This window comes from Vicia villosa, linkage group LG6, assembly GCF_029867415.1.
Source record: "Vicia villosa cultivar HV-30 ecotype Madison, WI linkage group LG6, Vvil1.0, whole genome shotgun sequence".
NCBI classification, from domain to species: Eukaryota; Viridiplantae; Streptophyta; class Magnoliopsida; order Fabales; family Fabaceae; genus Vicia; species Vicia villosa.
The window spans coordinates 154217868-154233958 of NC_081185.1; the positions used below are offsets into that span (position 1 = coordinate 154217868).

The window sequence follows — 16091 nt, forward strand, 5'->3', positions numbered from 1 at the left end:
ACTTAACTTGGAGAACTGAAGGAAGACGAGGGTGGGAACAACGTTTATGAACCAATTTAGAGATTAGGGTTGTATCAAATTTTCATATTTTTTCAAATGTTTTATTTTATGAAATATGAGATTAAATTTTAAAATGTGATTTTCAAATAAGCACTGCCATATACGTGTTTTGTTTGCCACATCACCGTTTTTGAAGGGGAGAAATGGAGATAAAGACCAATTTCGCTAATTTGGAAAAGTCACAACTATTTTCTAATATTAGACTCTTCCCTAATAATATTGATAATATTGATATTCTTATTATCTTATAGTTTAAGGGAGCAAATTTAAATATTTACTCACCCTTTCAATTAATTTTCACCTCAATAAAAAAATAGTCGTAATTTATTTTCAAAAATTAAAACCGCATCCGAGGAAATAATAGGGCGCGGCTAGTTCGAAAGTTCCTGAAAATAAAATGTAAGGAAATAGTTTCCCGCGAGGCTGAGTTAAACGACACGCTGGCAATCCGTGTCTCACATTTTCAACCAATCATCACAGTCTAAGGACTCCTATATATTAACAAGCGAAGCTCCAAATAATCTATTATTGCTTTCTCACTCTTCTTCAGTATTTTCGTCTTCTCAATTCCAATCTCGAATTAAAGTTCTAGGGTTTCGCTTTTTTCAATCAACAGAAAAAATGAGTTCTACAACCAAGGGTGGAAGGGGCAAGCCAAAGGCCTCCAAATCTGTTTCAAGATCCTCAAAGGCCGGTCTTCAATTTCCAGTCGGTAGAATTGCAAGATTCTTGAAGGCTGGAAAATACGCCGAACGTGTTGGTGCCGGTGCTCCTGTGTACCTCTCCGCCGTTCTTGAATATCTTGCCGCTGAGGTATGTTTCATTTTATTATATCTCCGGGCCTTATGGTTTTTGAATTTTAGGGTTTATTGATGTATTTGTAAACTGTAGTCTCAATTCTTCGATTTTTGTGATATAGGTTTTGGAATTGGCTGGGAATGCTGCTAGGGACAACAAGAAGAACCGAATTGTTCCAAGGCACATTCAACTTGCTGTTAGGAACGATGAGGAACTCAGCAAGCTATTGGGGGCTGTAACCATTGCCAATGGTGGTGTTTTGCCTAATATTCACTCGACTTTACTTCCTAAGAAGGTTGGAAAGGGGAAAGGAGAAATTGGATCTGCTTCTCAAGAATTTTAGGGTTTCTGTTTGTTATTGAGTAGTTGTAGTAGTTTTAATTTGCCGTGTAGTTGTAACATACAATTTTTGGGTTTATGTTTCTGATAACAAAGAAATCCAGCTTCTCTATGGAGTTGGTAGTTTCTGTACTATAACCTTTCAAGGAGATTAAACGAAAACATTGTTTCATCAAATATAATTGAATTACTATTTTGTTTTATATAATTCTTTTTGCCAACGCTTTAAGTATCTTGCCCTGCTCAGCTCTACAGACCAAATGACATTTGACCTTAAGTTAGCTTTGCCATTATCATATTGCATGTAGATGTGAAATGAATCCTTTATCTTTCTATCACCCCTCTTTAGGCGATTTTAATTGAGAGAAGTGAGAAAGGGAAGAAAATTAGGGTGAACATGGTGTGTTTGTGAGAGTGAGATAGATGGAAAGGGTACAACCCTCCAAAACACTCGCTGTTGGCTAAGTTTTGCTTCTTTATGATTGAAAGAATCAATCTCACCGTCTGAACAACTGCAGTGGAATGAGTCCACTAAACAATCTTGCATTTTTCCCAATGTTGTCACGGAATTGGATTCTCTCACGTGCATCCCTAATACTGATAGAATACAAGTTGTCTTGTTCTAATAAAATGCTTTCAAATTTTTTATCCAGAGGTTTCTGGTCGTCTCACGCTAGTGTAACATATTACACCTTCTCCCCCCAACACTAAGTTTACACCATCTCTTAAAAGCTTGATTTAGAGAACTACTGCCATCGGGTAAAACATGCAATCAAAAGCTTCTTATGTAGTGCCAACGGGTAAAACATGCAATCAAAAGCTTACGATCTCGGTAAGATTCTTGCTTAATCCAACAATTCCAATCAAGTTTGATCCATTTGATGATATGACTCAGAATCGAATTTCTCCTAAATTTGAACTATGGGAACAACAAGATCAACTACTCTTCACATTGAATGCAATTAATCAGTGTTTTAAAAATCGGACCGGTCATCAAACCGGTGAGAGTATTGAGACATTAACTTGGTTGAATAACCCGATCTCTATTGTAAAACTATATATTTATTAAATAAATTGAATCAGATGACTTGATGGTTGATCTCTAACAAATGTCACGACACCTACAAAAGTTTAAAATTTCAAAATATCATAATTTCACATGGTTATTCTTTACATCCAAATTCTAAAAATAATCATCACTCACAATAAAATAATACAAAATATAAATTTAAATAAATTTTAAACTAAGTCTAATCGCAAAAAGGGGAAAAGTTGTTTCATATACATTTTGAATAAAGTCTAATTATATTTTCATTATATTTTTTAATAAAAATTATGAGAAAGACGTCGTTTTGTGTTGAATAAATAACACGCATTTGAACCGTCGGTTTTCTAAAAATGTCGGTTCACCGATTTTTTTCCTGATTTCGACCGGTTTTGGCTGGTTCTCACCGGTTCAATAACATACTCGGTCCAACAATCAAACCAAATTGATGACCACTCCGGTTCCCGGTCTGGTCTGATTGGCTCGGTCCGATTTTTTAAATACTGCAATCAACTATTTCTTTTGATATACTTCATCATGTCAATGGATGCAATAGTTCATTGATGCTTTGGGACAACATTCATGCATACTTTCAACAACACACAACGACATAGCTCAACCAACTTCAATTTGAACTTAGGCACACGAAGCTAGAAAACTGAAAAAAAAAACACAATTTTTGAGTTCTTCCATCGTGTTTAAATATTGATTGGATATACCAAGGCTTGGTGAAGTGATTTCATCACATAAACACCTTGATGTTATCCTCGAAGGATTACCTCAAGATTTCAAATATATAATCAACTTCATCATAATAAAATTCAATTTTGTCTCCCTCGAAGAAGTTGAAACTCATTGTCATGAGTCGTGACTGAATCAGTTTCACAAGAACACAATTGCGATTGCGAATCTAAGTCATCTACTCCGAATGACACACCTCAATCAGTTGATCCTCAAATTTACTTCATTACGACAAACTCTAATTCCTTTGATCAGGCGAACTCAACCCTCACATCAATGAATCACGTGAAGGCAACGGTGATCGAGGTTGCCATGGTAGAGGTGGCACAATTCACTGTCAAGTATGCAGAAAATTTGGCCATGAGACATCCATATGCTATCATCGCTTCAACAGAGACTTCTTCCCTACCAATTTTTAAGAGAAGTCACAAGCATATGTCATCCCAAGGTCTCCTTGTAAAATAGATAACACACAATTTCCTACTCCACATGCTCACTCTAAGCCTCCGCCATGGCCTTATTCCACATGCCATATCCCCTTATGTCACTTCTAGATATGCCTCAATTGATGATGCCTCACAACACTGCACAAAACTCTACACCTCATCCATTTTACATGAATCCTGCATAACGCTTAGTTCAACAGTCTGGTTTTTCCATTTAAATTCACATCAAGTGCAACCCATACCTCTCCACATGTTTACACAAATCCTATGGCTTTCACACCAGCTCCTCAGGCACTGTATCTCAACTCAGATCTTACTTCTGCTACCAATAAGTATCCAGATTATGGTGCTTCTAACCATGTAACTACTAATGGTGGCAACATTCAACAACTCTCTCACTTTGAAGGCCTAGATCAAATCTATGTTGGCAATGGACAAAATTTGTTTTATTTCTTCGATTGACACTTTTAAGTTTACCTCACCACTCCACACATCCTTTACACTCATTTTACATAATTTACTCTATGTACCTATTAACACAAGAAATTTAATGAGCGTGAGTAAATTTACAAAAGACAACAAAGTCTTATTGGAATTTAATCCCGACACATGCCTTCTTAAACCACATGCCACTAAAGAAGTCCTACTTCTTGGTGGGTTGGGCAATGATGGCCTTTAAAATTTTCTAAGTTTGTCACCTCAACCATAAGCTTCCTCATGTCTCACCTATGTTGGTTTTCCTACTGTTAATTTTGTCTCAAACAAGAGGTCTGTGGTTGGAGCCTTAGAATATGCTACCATCACTATACTTGACATTTTCTTTGCTGTTAACAAAGTATGTCAGTTCATGACAACACCCTAATTAGGATGTTGTCAAACACATCCTCAAATTTCTTAAGGTCGTCATATCTTAGAGTCTTCATCTAGCACATACCACACACCCTTATATCTCAGTGATATTTATTGGGGGTTTGAACCTGGTGATAGACATTACACTTCTAGAGTCTGTTTGTTTTAGGTCACATACTTATTTCTTGGTGGACATAGACGCAACCGATTATCTCTCACTCTAACACTAAAGCTTAAATATTGTAGCGTAGTTCTTGCAATTTCAGAGCTCATTTGGATCCAATCACTTCTCTAAGGATCCGTTTGGGAGTTTGATTTTGGAGGGAAGGAGAAGATTTTTGAGGGTTAGCATCTATATTTTGAAATGTTTGTGCTATTTTTATTTTTTTGATATATATGAATTATAGACCGAATTATAAGGCTTCATATGCTTATTTAATAGTGTAAAACAATAGACTTTTAAAAAAGACACATAACCTTTTTAGTAAATAGATTAGACATGTCCTTAAGTAGGTCAAGCTATAAGCCTATGTAGGCCGATCTAACCTATTCACATTCCTCATCACATTTATGACAAAATAGAAATTCTAACATACTAGATATTTCATTTAAAAAAATATTTTTTAAAACTTTTCTTATACAATTTGTTGAGATATCTCAGGTGCAAACATAAATTACATAATGAGTGAGGTTAACTTAATTAAACATCACTTGATTGTGGGGTCCAACCATTTCCACATGACCAATATACATTTTACAAAATAGAAGGTTCATGTGATGACAAGTAGAAAGGTTTATGGTGTACACATGTTATGGTGCATGCTTTGCAAATAACACTTGTTAAGGTACATGTTTTGCTAAGAACACTTGGTGTTTTGCATGGAAGGCAAAAGATAAGTGTCTTAATGCATGTAAGGTACCTGTGGCTTGCTTTCCTATAAATAGGACTATAATAAAAGCATTTAAATCACAACCCAAAAGAGAAGAACAAGAAGCAAGAGAGAAAGAGAGCCTTGCTCATGAGAGAAAATTGTTCTTCATAGAGTTTCTTTGTGAGAGTGTTTCTTGTAAATTGAGAGATACATTGTAGTGAGTTCCACCTAAGGGTGAAGTTGTTGTATTCCCATTATCATTATAGTGGAAGTTTAAGCGGCCTAAGAGCATCCACATTCATACCACTCAATTTAGATGGTATAAATGGATCCCACTCAATAAATTATATTATTTTATAGTTTTCAATTATTTAATTCATTAAAATACATCTTTCAAATATCCATAAACTCATTTAAAATTTTAAATTGGGTCCCACTAATACTACAGTATACTCCAATTCAATTTGTGATTGGTTAAAAGGAAAAAAAGTTTGCAAAAACCTGCGAAAGCCACGTGCTGCATAAGGAAACGTGGTTTATTGATATCATAACCATTTTATTTAAATACTATTATTTTATGATATTGGGTGGGTGGCCTTATTTATTAAGCAACCACCGATAATTATGCTATAAGAGTTCCGTGATTTTTCCTTTCTCATATTGAGACGACTTTTCACGCTGAAATTTACTCGTATCTTTAAGCTTATATTTTACATTTTCGCTAATGCCTATTTTTGAGTTTACGGAGGAGGGAAATTACGGAAGTTATTTCCTAACATTCATTTGTAAGTGAAAAGGCGGAGTATGACCTTGAAAACTATTGGAACATTATGAATATATTCCAATATTGGGAGATGAATTGAAAAAGTTAAAGTCCCACATTGTATGTTAGTTGAAAAAACTCCTTAGTCCCACATTGCTTAGATTATAAATTTTGGCTAGTTTACTTCATTATATAAGGAAGTCACTTGTTTCATTCCAAAATACACCAAAAACTTATTTTGAGTTTTTCCTTCCTCACTCTCATAAATCCGCGTCTTTCGAATTGTCGAAGCGCCAACTTCTCCCCCTTTCTTTCTACTCGTTGAATTTTCCGAGTATTTTCTTGAGTTCTCCTTAGAGAATAATGTTAATTTCTCCTCGTTTGAGTTGAGGAATTATCAAGTATAGTTTTTTCTTGTATTCTCTTTAGAGAAATATTGAAATTTCTCTTGGTTTGAGAAATTACTATGACTGGTCGTTATACCAGATACTAAGATGGTATTTATATCATATTTGAATGGTCTTAGTACCATTTGAAAGTGTATTTCTAGACCGATTATCTATAGTGCAAATAATAATCGTACAGTATAAAACTAGGCTGTTTTATCCTGGAGGCGACGCGGTAGTTCGACTGCTTTGCATAATTTTGGGCAATACCGCGAAATGTCTTAAAGAGAGCGACCTAGTCCGCGACTTGACCCGGTAATTTCTTCGGTGCCAAACTTTTTAGAATCGTGATCCAAAAATTTTAAGACGTTTCGAATTGCCATGGCTACTGAAGAAATTATTGGTACTTCTGCGGATACTTTCTTTGACAAACCGTCCATGTTTGAGAGATGTCACTTCAAATGTTGTTAAGAAATGATGATTTTCTTCTTAATGTTGAAAAAGATAGCTAACATTCTGACTGAGGAATTTTTTTTGCTCCTTGTGGATCAACCGAATAAACTAACTGTAAGAATCTGAGGATTCAAAAGGAACACGTAATAGTGTTGAAGTTGAATCTGTTGCACAAATAAAGCGGACAATTTATAGCTTAGGAAAGAAATCACCTTATAGAAAGAATGATTATAACATTCTAAATGGAATTGCAAATGATATGTATGACTATTACAGTAACTGCGATATTTCAAAATATGTTTAAGAGGATCTAAAAAACAAGTACGACATTGAAGAAGCTAGAGAACAGAAGAAAGATTTTAGCAGCTACGTGAAGTATCAGATAGTAGATGAAAGGTCCGTAGAAATCCAAAGTCACAAACTTCAAAAGATTTCTCATAAGATCATCTCTGAAGGTATGTATTTATAAAAACAATTCGAATTTCTTTTATTATTGACAAACTGCCCATAGTTTCAAAGTTTTTAAAAATTATGCTTTGTTACAAAATAAAATAATTTTTAATTGAGAGACTGATTATTCTCATTAAAGAAGAATATCAGAGACATGATTAAATAGAAAAGTCTTAGTTGTTTTAAACAACAAAAAGAAATTTGGTGTGGTTCTGAAGCCATTTGGCAAATCATTTAAGAATTAGAACTGCAATATTGTGAACCAAATTAAGAATGGGAACCCTTTTATGGCCCCAATTGCTTCAATTAGACAACAACCACCACCTCAAAGAAATGACATTGTTTTCCCTTTGTGTTAACTGTGGAAAACTAAGTCATATGACTAAGAGATGTAGAAGCAGCCTTGAAACTGGTGTAGCCCATAACGCTTAGGTTAACCTGGCTAATGGACAATTTATTATTATGATTACTGAAATCAACATGGTTGATGAATCTGATGGTTGGTGGACAAACACTAGCTTCTCCCGTCGTGTTTGTTATGATCGTGTTACGTTTAAAACATACACGAATATAATAAAGTGTTGTTAGGAGATGTCCACACCACTAATATTGTCGATATTGGAGAAGTGGAACATGGTCCACCTATGAAAAGACTTTAATCTTGAAGGATGTCAAGTATACTTCTAAGATTATAAAGAATCATGTTTATGTTTTTTTTTCTCTTCTTATAAATAAGAAAAGATTTAGTCAGTTTATTAGGGTAGATCTGTACTCCATCATCATAAATAATTATATTTTTGTGAATGAAATTGATAAGTTTAAAAACTTTGTAAAGAATTTGAAAATGATTTAGTATGAATTTGTAGTGACAGGTAAACTGTATGATTCTAGTTTATTTAATTATTTATATAAACAACATGGAATTGTACATGAAATGACTGCTCCATATTCGCCTGAAATGGATGGTAAAGCACAAAGAAGGAATATAACTCTTACTGAACTTGTTGTTATAATTATGATGAATTCTGGTGCTGCACCTCACTAGTGGGGGGAATTTTATTGACTGTTTGTTATGTCCTGAATAGAGTTCCCAAGTCAAAAAGTAATATCTCTCCTTATGAGATATTAAAGAAAAGACAACCAAACTTGTCTTATTTGAGAACTTGGGGATGTCTAGCTTATGTCAGAATTCTGGCCAAAACGAGTTAAACTTGCTAGTAGAGCATATGAATGTGTACTCATCGGGTATGCAACAAACAGTAAGGCATATAGGTTTTATGACCTGAATGTAAAAGTGATCATAGAATCAAATGATGTTGATTTCTATGAAGACGAATTTCCTTTCAAATCGAGAAATAGTGGGGGTACTCAATCGAGTCATAATCCTGTGATAAGAAGCACAAAAAGCAACGACAATGTAGAAATAGAACTTCGACGAAGTAAATGAGTAAGAGTTTCTAAAGACTATGGGCCCGATTATGTATAAGAAGATCCAATAAATCTTCAAGAAGTCTTGTCATCTCTGGATGTAGATTTATGGCAAGAAACTATTAATGATGAGGTAGAATCTCTAGAATCTAAAAAGACCTGGCATTTAGTAGACTTGCCTCCTTGTTGCAAACCAATCGGTTGTAAATGAGTTTTTGAAAAAGAAACTAAAACCCGATGGAACTATTGATAAATACATGGCTCTCTTTGTAGCCAAGAGTTTTAAACAGAGAAAATATAGATTTCTTTGACACCTTCTCTCTAGTCACCAGGTTTACATCCATTAGGGTACTTATTTCAATAACTGCTATTTATAACTTAATAGTATACCAAATGGATGTTAAAACAACCTTTCTAAATGGTGACTTAGAAGAAGAAATCTATATGGAACAACTAGAAGGACTTGTGATACACGAATAAGAAAACAAGGTCTGTAAGTTAGACAGGTCTCTGTATGGATTAAAACAAGCCCTTAAAAATGGCATGCAAACTTTGATAATTTAATGATATCAAATGGGTATAAAGTGAATGAAAGTGAGAAATGCGTTTATTATGAATCTGATAATCGCATTTACACTATCATATGTCTCTATGTAGACGATTTAGTCATATTTTGATCAAACATTCAAACCATTAATGATGTGAAATCATTATTGTGCAATAAATTTGATATGAAAGATCCCGGAGAAGCAAGTGTGATTCTTGGTATCAAGATCACGAGAATCGAGCAAGAAATTTCTTTGGATCAATCACACTATATTGATAAGATCTTAAAGAAATATAAATAATTTGATTGTAAACCTGTGTGCACACCATATGATCCAAGTGTGAAACTGTTTAAGAACACTTGTGAAAGTGTAAGAAAAACAGAGTATATGAGCATCGTTGGCAGTCTTAAGTATGCCACTGATTGTACTAGACCCGACATTGCATATGTCGTAGAATTGCTATGCAAATTTACGAGTAGACCGAGTAACGAGCAATGTCATGCTATTGATCGAGGCATGAGGTACCTTAAAAGTGTCATACCCCGAAATTTGCCCATCTCATTTCATCTAAAGGGTACAAGAGATTGTAGGTCCTCCATTTAAGTGATTTTGGTTTTCTTGACCAATGGACATATGATGTGGATTACAAATTTGTTTATAGGCTTTACGATGACTCTTAAAATAATTATTTTATTTTTTATTTATTTTTATTTATTTGAATTTTAATTCATGTAAATATGGATAAATCATATAAAAGTGAAATAATTTGTTTTAAATCCAAGATTTGATTTTTTTCATTAGTTTAAATGATTCAATACATCCATAACATAAATAAAAATCTCTAAACCTATTTTCATATTTTTGTGGCTTTTATTTATATTTATTTGAATTTCTATTCAATTAAATATTAAATTAAAAAAAAAACTAAAATACAAAAGAATGAAGAAGGAATTAGAGCTAATTTTGGAAGGTTTCTATGGTGATTGCAATCAATATTCCAATCATGGATTTTTAAAGATTCAATGACTAATTTGTTAACCTAATTGAATCATATATAACTGAACAACATTTGCAAACGGAGAAAAAAGAAAGAAGTTTTCGGCAGCCAGGGGACTATATACAAACTTGAAAAAACGTGGTGCATAAGAAAAGGGGTAGACAAGTTTGGCTGGGGTTTCAAGCGATTTTGAGGATCAAGTCAGGTGCCTGGATGTATTCTGAAGCCAACAGGAGCATCATCATTGACTGAAACGCCCAGAAGCGAATCCCATAACTCTTGGTTTAAGCTTTTTTTTTTAGTGTCGATTTCATATATATACGCGTATCTGATACGATTTGATTGTGTGGCTGTGCTTAGAATGATGTTTTGAAGCTATTGTAATGCTTCAATCGGAGTTTAACCGCAGGAACCAGAAATTGCCATAGATAGGGTTTTGTAGCTCTAAATTGGGGCTATTCAATACAGGTTAAATTGGATGAAACCAAGGCTATTATCTTGCTCATGGGATCAAACCGAGTTGATCCATGCCCTTCAATTTAATTTATAATCCGTATTTAACATTTGATTATGTTACAGGTGATATGGTCACAAGAAGACGCTGCTGTGTTTTCTGGAAAAAAAACCACGAAGAAGAAGAGCAATTGGGCGCTGGTTTTTTTTTCAATTTGTTTTCATTCCGTTTAAATTCGTTTATTTACGTTTACGATGATGAGATTGACAACAGACGCATCTGGTCCGAATGGCAAAAGGCGCGTGTACCTATCCCCAGTGACCTGGGATCGATCCTCACCAAGGACGCGTTTTTTCTTCTATTTTTCTTTGAGAATTCACACCTGCAGATCTGGTGTAACGAGACTACATGCATCTTTCGTACACCCTCACGCCAAGACCACCGGATCTCACGCAGACCAGATCTGACGCTTCACAGCATGAGGCTCCACCATGGATCCTCGAGAGCGTACCACATAGGATCACAGCCAGGTTTCTTCATATAATTTGTATTATTATTATTTAATTGTTTAGAATTTAAATAATAATTAAATATGGTTTAATTCAATCTATTTATTTAAATTAGGATTAGGGAAATATAATCAAATTAGGATTAGGTTTAGGCTTATACTATTTTCCCGATTTTTTTGATTACTCGACTATTCGAGTTAATTAATTTAATTAATATTTAATTGTAAATCACAATAAAAACCCTATTAAAGTTACATACGTTAGGGTTTGTCCAATCCCATTAATTTTTCGGCAAAGATATTAGGATTTAATTTATTATTCGTTCCGACTAAATCTATTAGTCGCAATGGTTAATAATCGATTAATTCAATTAATCAAATCCTATAAGTTAAAATAATATTTATTTTGCTAAATGGTTTTAACCAAAGCTATTGGTTACGATGATTAGCATTTTCCTTTATCAAATTCGTTATCATTTGTAATCGAATCAATCGATTACGAGGGGTAACGATACATACAAATTAAACTATAAAATTATTAAAAAATACCTTAATTCATTATTAGTGATAATCGAATCAATCGATTAAAATTGGTAGTGATGCAATTTAAAATCTGTTAACTATGGCGATCGAATCTATTGATCGTTGCGGTTAATAGTGCTAAATCAAATCAGGTTTGTACGCCCATATCCTAAAACACTTCCCAAACATTCAAAACACACTAAACCACGATACTACGGTGTTTCAACACTGGATGTTCACAACTACGATAAGGTAACTCAAAATACCTTCGAACATTCGCATTTCAAAACAACTTCAAAACAAATTCAAATACATTCAATTCTAATTCTAAGGCGTACAATCCTGTGGCCCGAACTACGTAGACTCTGATCCTCCCTAAGGAGGTACGTAGGCACTTGGCAACAAGGCGAGTCCCCCTCTTCCAAACTCTATTCATGTTCAAATAATTAGCCTTTAACTCTATTTACTGTCTGTCACCTTTCTTTATAAGCCTTGCCACCTTTATCTTTGAGATGTTAGCCTTTAGGAAAGGGTTGAGGGTGCCTAACACCTTCCCTCGACCTGAATATAGTATCTTACCCTGATCTCTATACTGCGTAGGGTTTCCTATTCGCCCTTCAGAATAGGTGGCGACTCTAAAAGCTTAATTTTTAGGGCAGGTTGCTACAGCTGGCGACTCTGCTGGGGATAACTATAACGGTGAATTACTATGCTCCTATAGGCTTTAGGCTTTGGCAGGGTTTAGGTTTGGCAACTTTTTAGGGTTTGGCTAACGCGCCTTTTTCAGGGTTTGTAATTATTTTTTATTTCTTTTTTTTAAATTTGTTTATTTATTTATTTTTATTTAAAAAATATTTAATTATTCAGGATATGTTTATATCTGATCACTTATGTGAATATATTTATATTTTTTATTGACTATTATATTTTTATATACTGCTGGATATATTATGTAGTGTTAAAACCCTAAGTGTGGGAGTTAACTTTGAGACCAAAAGGGGACATGAATCGCCTTACGAGTCTCACTGATAACTCCACTCGGAGTGGGTTAGATATTTGGAAAGGTCCGAAACGAAGCTTGACTTTGTGGAGGGCTGGACTGGATACTTAGCTGATCTCTCCGGGAACCTACCCCAAAAATTCGAACCTCATGGATAAAATGAGTTGTTCCAAAATCCGAAGAGACAAAAAGTCTCGGAGGCTACGAACGACCCCATGAGACCTTCTAGAACCCCCATAAAAAAGGTTGGCTCCCAAGAGCCGCTACGTCGAACCTATGAACCTGGATTTCTTGAAATATCATGATATGATTTGCATCTTTGCCTTATATGATTTGTTTTTGGTTTTTGTTTGTTGCTACATCTTTGTGTTTTCATGCATCATACATCATGGGCATTCTTGCATCATATTTTATTCAAAAAAAAAAAGAAAGAAAAAAGGATATCATGCATATCATGCATGGCATACACATCATTTTCATGGCATTAAGAGAAGATTTCTCTTCTATCTCACGAACAAGGGACCATTGGGAAGAATAACCTAACATCCCGACCGTGTTATCAAATAAGGTTTCAGCAAGAGAGATCAATGGATCAGCTGGAACAGAATCAAGCCGCTCTTCGTGAGGAGGTGGATCAACTAAAGGTTAGTATGGAAGAAGTTAAAGGAGGTATGACTCAGATGCTAGGATTCATGAAGGCCCTCCTGGATAAACAAGAAAAAGCAAAAGAGGTTCAGTCTGGGGATACCCTGGTTCAGGATGAGATCCCTAACGACGAAAACCCGCTGCTAGGATTTGTTTCAGGCTTTGGCCCAGCTAAGGACAAACCTCAGGCCCGATCTGTCAGGAGAGCTATTCAGTTCCAAGAGAAAGGAGAGACCTCCCAAGAAGGATTTGTCCCCACTCCACAAACGAAAGGGACAACCCGCATAGTTCGCATTCCTGCTAGCAATGTCCCTAGGGATGATGATTACCTGGATCTACAATACGGTATGCAAGAGGTGGACAACACAGACCAAACACCTCAGACATAACAGTCTATCCCTAACTCTGGGGAAGACTCCAAGGACAGTGAACAAATCAAGGTGGCTAGAAGAAGGATTTCTTAGATCATTAGTTTTGTTTTCATTCGCAATTTCTTTCCGTTTGTTTAAACATTAGTCTTATGACATATGCTATGTACTTTACAACAATCATTAATGCATTGCTTACGTTTGTCTTGATTCATTCCTAGTGTTCTCACTATATTTAAAACCGTGTTTTTACTCGGTTTTCTTCTTTGTGATATTCAACTCTCGATTAAAGTCGTACACCTTTTGAGGGAGAATGACGAAAACGATACCACAATTTCATACACTACGCTTTCGAACAGACCATGTTGACGATGTACAGGCATTTGTTCAATTCCTAAATAATGGAGATATAAGGATGTTAATCCCTCGTCAACCCCTTTGAGCCTAAAGAAGTAGGAGTTTTCCTTCATATAAAATAAAACCCTTCATATATAACCTGGGGTAGGGTAGCTGCTCAGTTAACTTAATCATTCCAAATTGTTCCTTTGAACATAATCGCTGATGGTTCTCCGTCATCAATTAAGTCCGGCAGTCAATGTCCGCAAAGAAAAAGAAAAACAACACAAGGCCTGCTAAGTCAAAACCTATTAAGGAGACTTAGGCAAAATTGGGGCATCCCGCTGACTGTAGTTTTAAAATGAACAGTTCAGGCAAAAGTTAAGGATAACAAAGTCGAAAAGAGGTCACTGTGTACCTTCGACAAAAGGAAAGATATTACAAAAAAAGGAGAATGACTGCCTTTGCAGATAAACCTTTGGTTTTTGAACCATCATAAATGTCAATGTCATAATTCCCCAAATTCCTTTGGAGACTAAATGCATAGTTAACTGAGCATAGGACTGGAGAACATCACGAAGATTGGGATGGGTACAAATGAACTTTGAGCCTCTATCTTTTGTTTCTTTAAACCGTGAACCAGGCCACGTTACAACCCTTAAAAGTCCTAACTGAAGCATGGTTAGTTCGAAAGCATACCGTTACCAAAGGTATCCCGACTCCTTAAGGTCTACTATAACTCTTGAGTTGATATCACTTTCTTAAAAAAAAAAAACTCCGTTTTACTCAAAAAATGTTTTTAAACTTTCAAGACAGACATATGCATTCGCATCTTATGAATTTCATTACAAAGTACACTTGTCTATATAGATTTAAATGTTAACATCAGGGAGAAGTTGCATGGGGCATGGCTAACGGCTAAAAATCCTACTGACTGACGAAGTAGCTTTAAAAACTCGTCAAAAGAAGAAACATCCCTTACGCATGACTGGGATGGCTAATGTGTACACGGGGCATAACCCGTCATTATCCCATTTACATGGGGCAATCTAATCAAGATCCATGGAATCTCTCAAGGATGCTGAATAGCCCATGGGGCAAGCCCATCACCTGGGGGCACGTTGCAAAGATCGCTTAGTATCAGATGGCGTCAATGCCACTCTCACGTCCTTTCCAGGAACCTTTATAGGACACTTCTCAATCTGTCCATATAGTCTTCTTTAAGACATGTTCAAATACTTTTTACCCTTTCTAGGAGCCCTTTTCAGACAGTCTTTTAAAGACCCACCTTCTTATCCTTTCTATTTTCAAACCCTTTCAGACAGTCTTCTCTAAGACATATTCCTTTCTAAGAACCTTTTCTAAGTAGTCTTCTGTAAGACATCTCTTAACTTTTTCAGTTAGTCTTTTTTAGACATGTTCAAAACTTCTCTTATGCTCCCAAGAACCTTATCAAACTTTGTTTAAAGTACCGAGTCTTTTCTAAGACAGTTCACCATCCTTTCTAGGGTAATCTTCTTCAAGATGTCTTTTCCTAAGTTTTGTTTAAAACATCACAAAAAACAGTCTTTATCCTCTATAGGAATATTTTTGACCCTCTGCACAACACATCCCTTTGAGCTTTGTTTAAAGCGTAATCTTGTTTAAGACAATTTCCCATTCTTCCCAAGGACCTCTTCAGGTAGTCTTATAGAAGACATCATCTCATTCTGAGTACTCAGCAAATCACTGTCCGTCAGGACGCAACCAAAACGCATGACTCACTCTGAAAAGCATCCGCTTCACATTCAAATCAATACTTACAATCAAGGATCCTATGAACTTGGGGCATATCTTTCAAGAATTCAAACACTGGGGCAAGGCATATCAGGCAAGACATGGTGAAACTCGAGTTCTCTCTAAAGGTTCCTCCTTCAGATAAAGGGGCACGTCTCCAAATTTCTTATATTCGGGAAGTCACACTAGTATCACACAAAGAGCATTGTTGCGTAATTGATCTTCCCACGCCTGTACTATTTACATCCCGCAGTGTGGGATAGGCATACATGCATAATTCTCATTTATTTTGAGAATCTCATTACAT

General features: G+C 35.4%; 1 protein-coding gene across 1 annotated transcript; it reads left to right on the plus strand.

Annotated features, from left to right (window-relative positions):
* Nucleotides 1–579: 579 nt before the first annotated feature.
* LOC131612844 (histone H2AX-like) lies at nucleotides 580–1405 on the plus strand. Its single transcript, XM_058884595.1, has 2 exons — nucleotides 580–873; nucleotides 980–1405. Exons 1-2 carry the CDS (start codon nucleotides 682–684, stop codon nucleotides 1199–1201), a joined length of 414 nt encoding a protein of 137 aa, XP_058740578.1. The 5' UTR covers nucleotides 580–681; the 3' UTR covers nucleotides 1202–1405.
* The last annotated feature ends 14686 nt before the right edge of the window (nucleotides 1406–16091 follow it).

Excerpts from the sequence above, each read along its gene's own strand:
- LOC131612844 (XM_058884595.1), top strand. The coding sequence starts at position 682 with ATGAGTTCTACAACCAAGGGTGGAAGGGGCAAGCCAAAGGCCTCCAAA. Across the intron at positions 874-979 it reads TTGAATATCTTGCCGCTGAG|GTTTTGGAATTGGCTGGGAA; the intron begins GTATGTTTCATT and ends TTTGTGATATAG.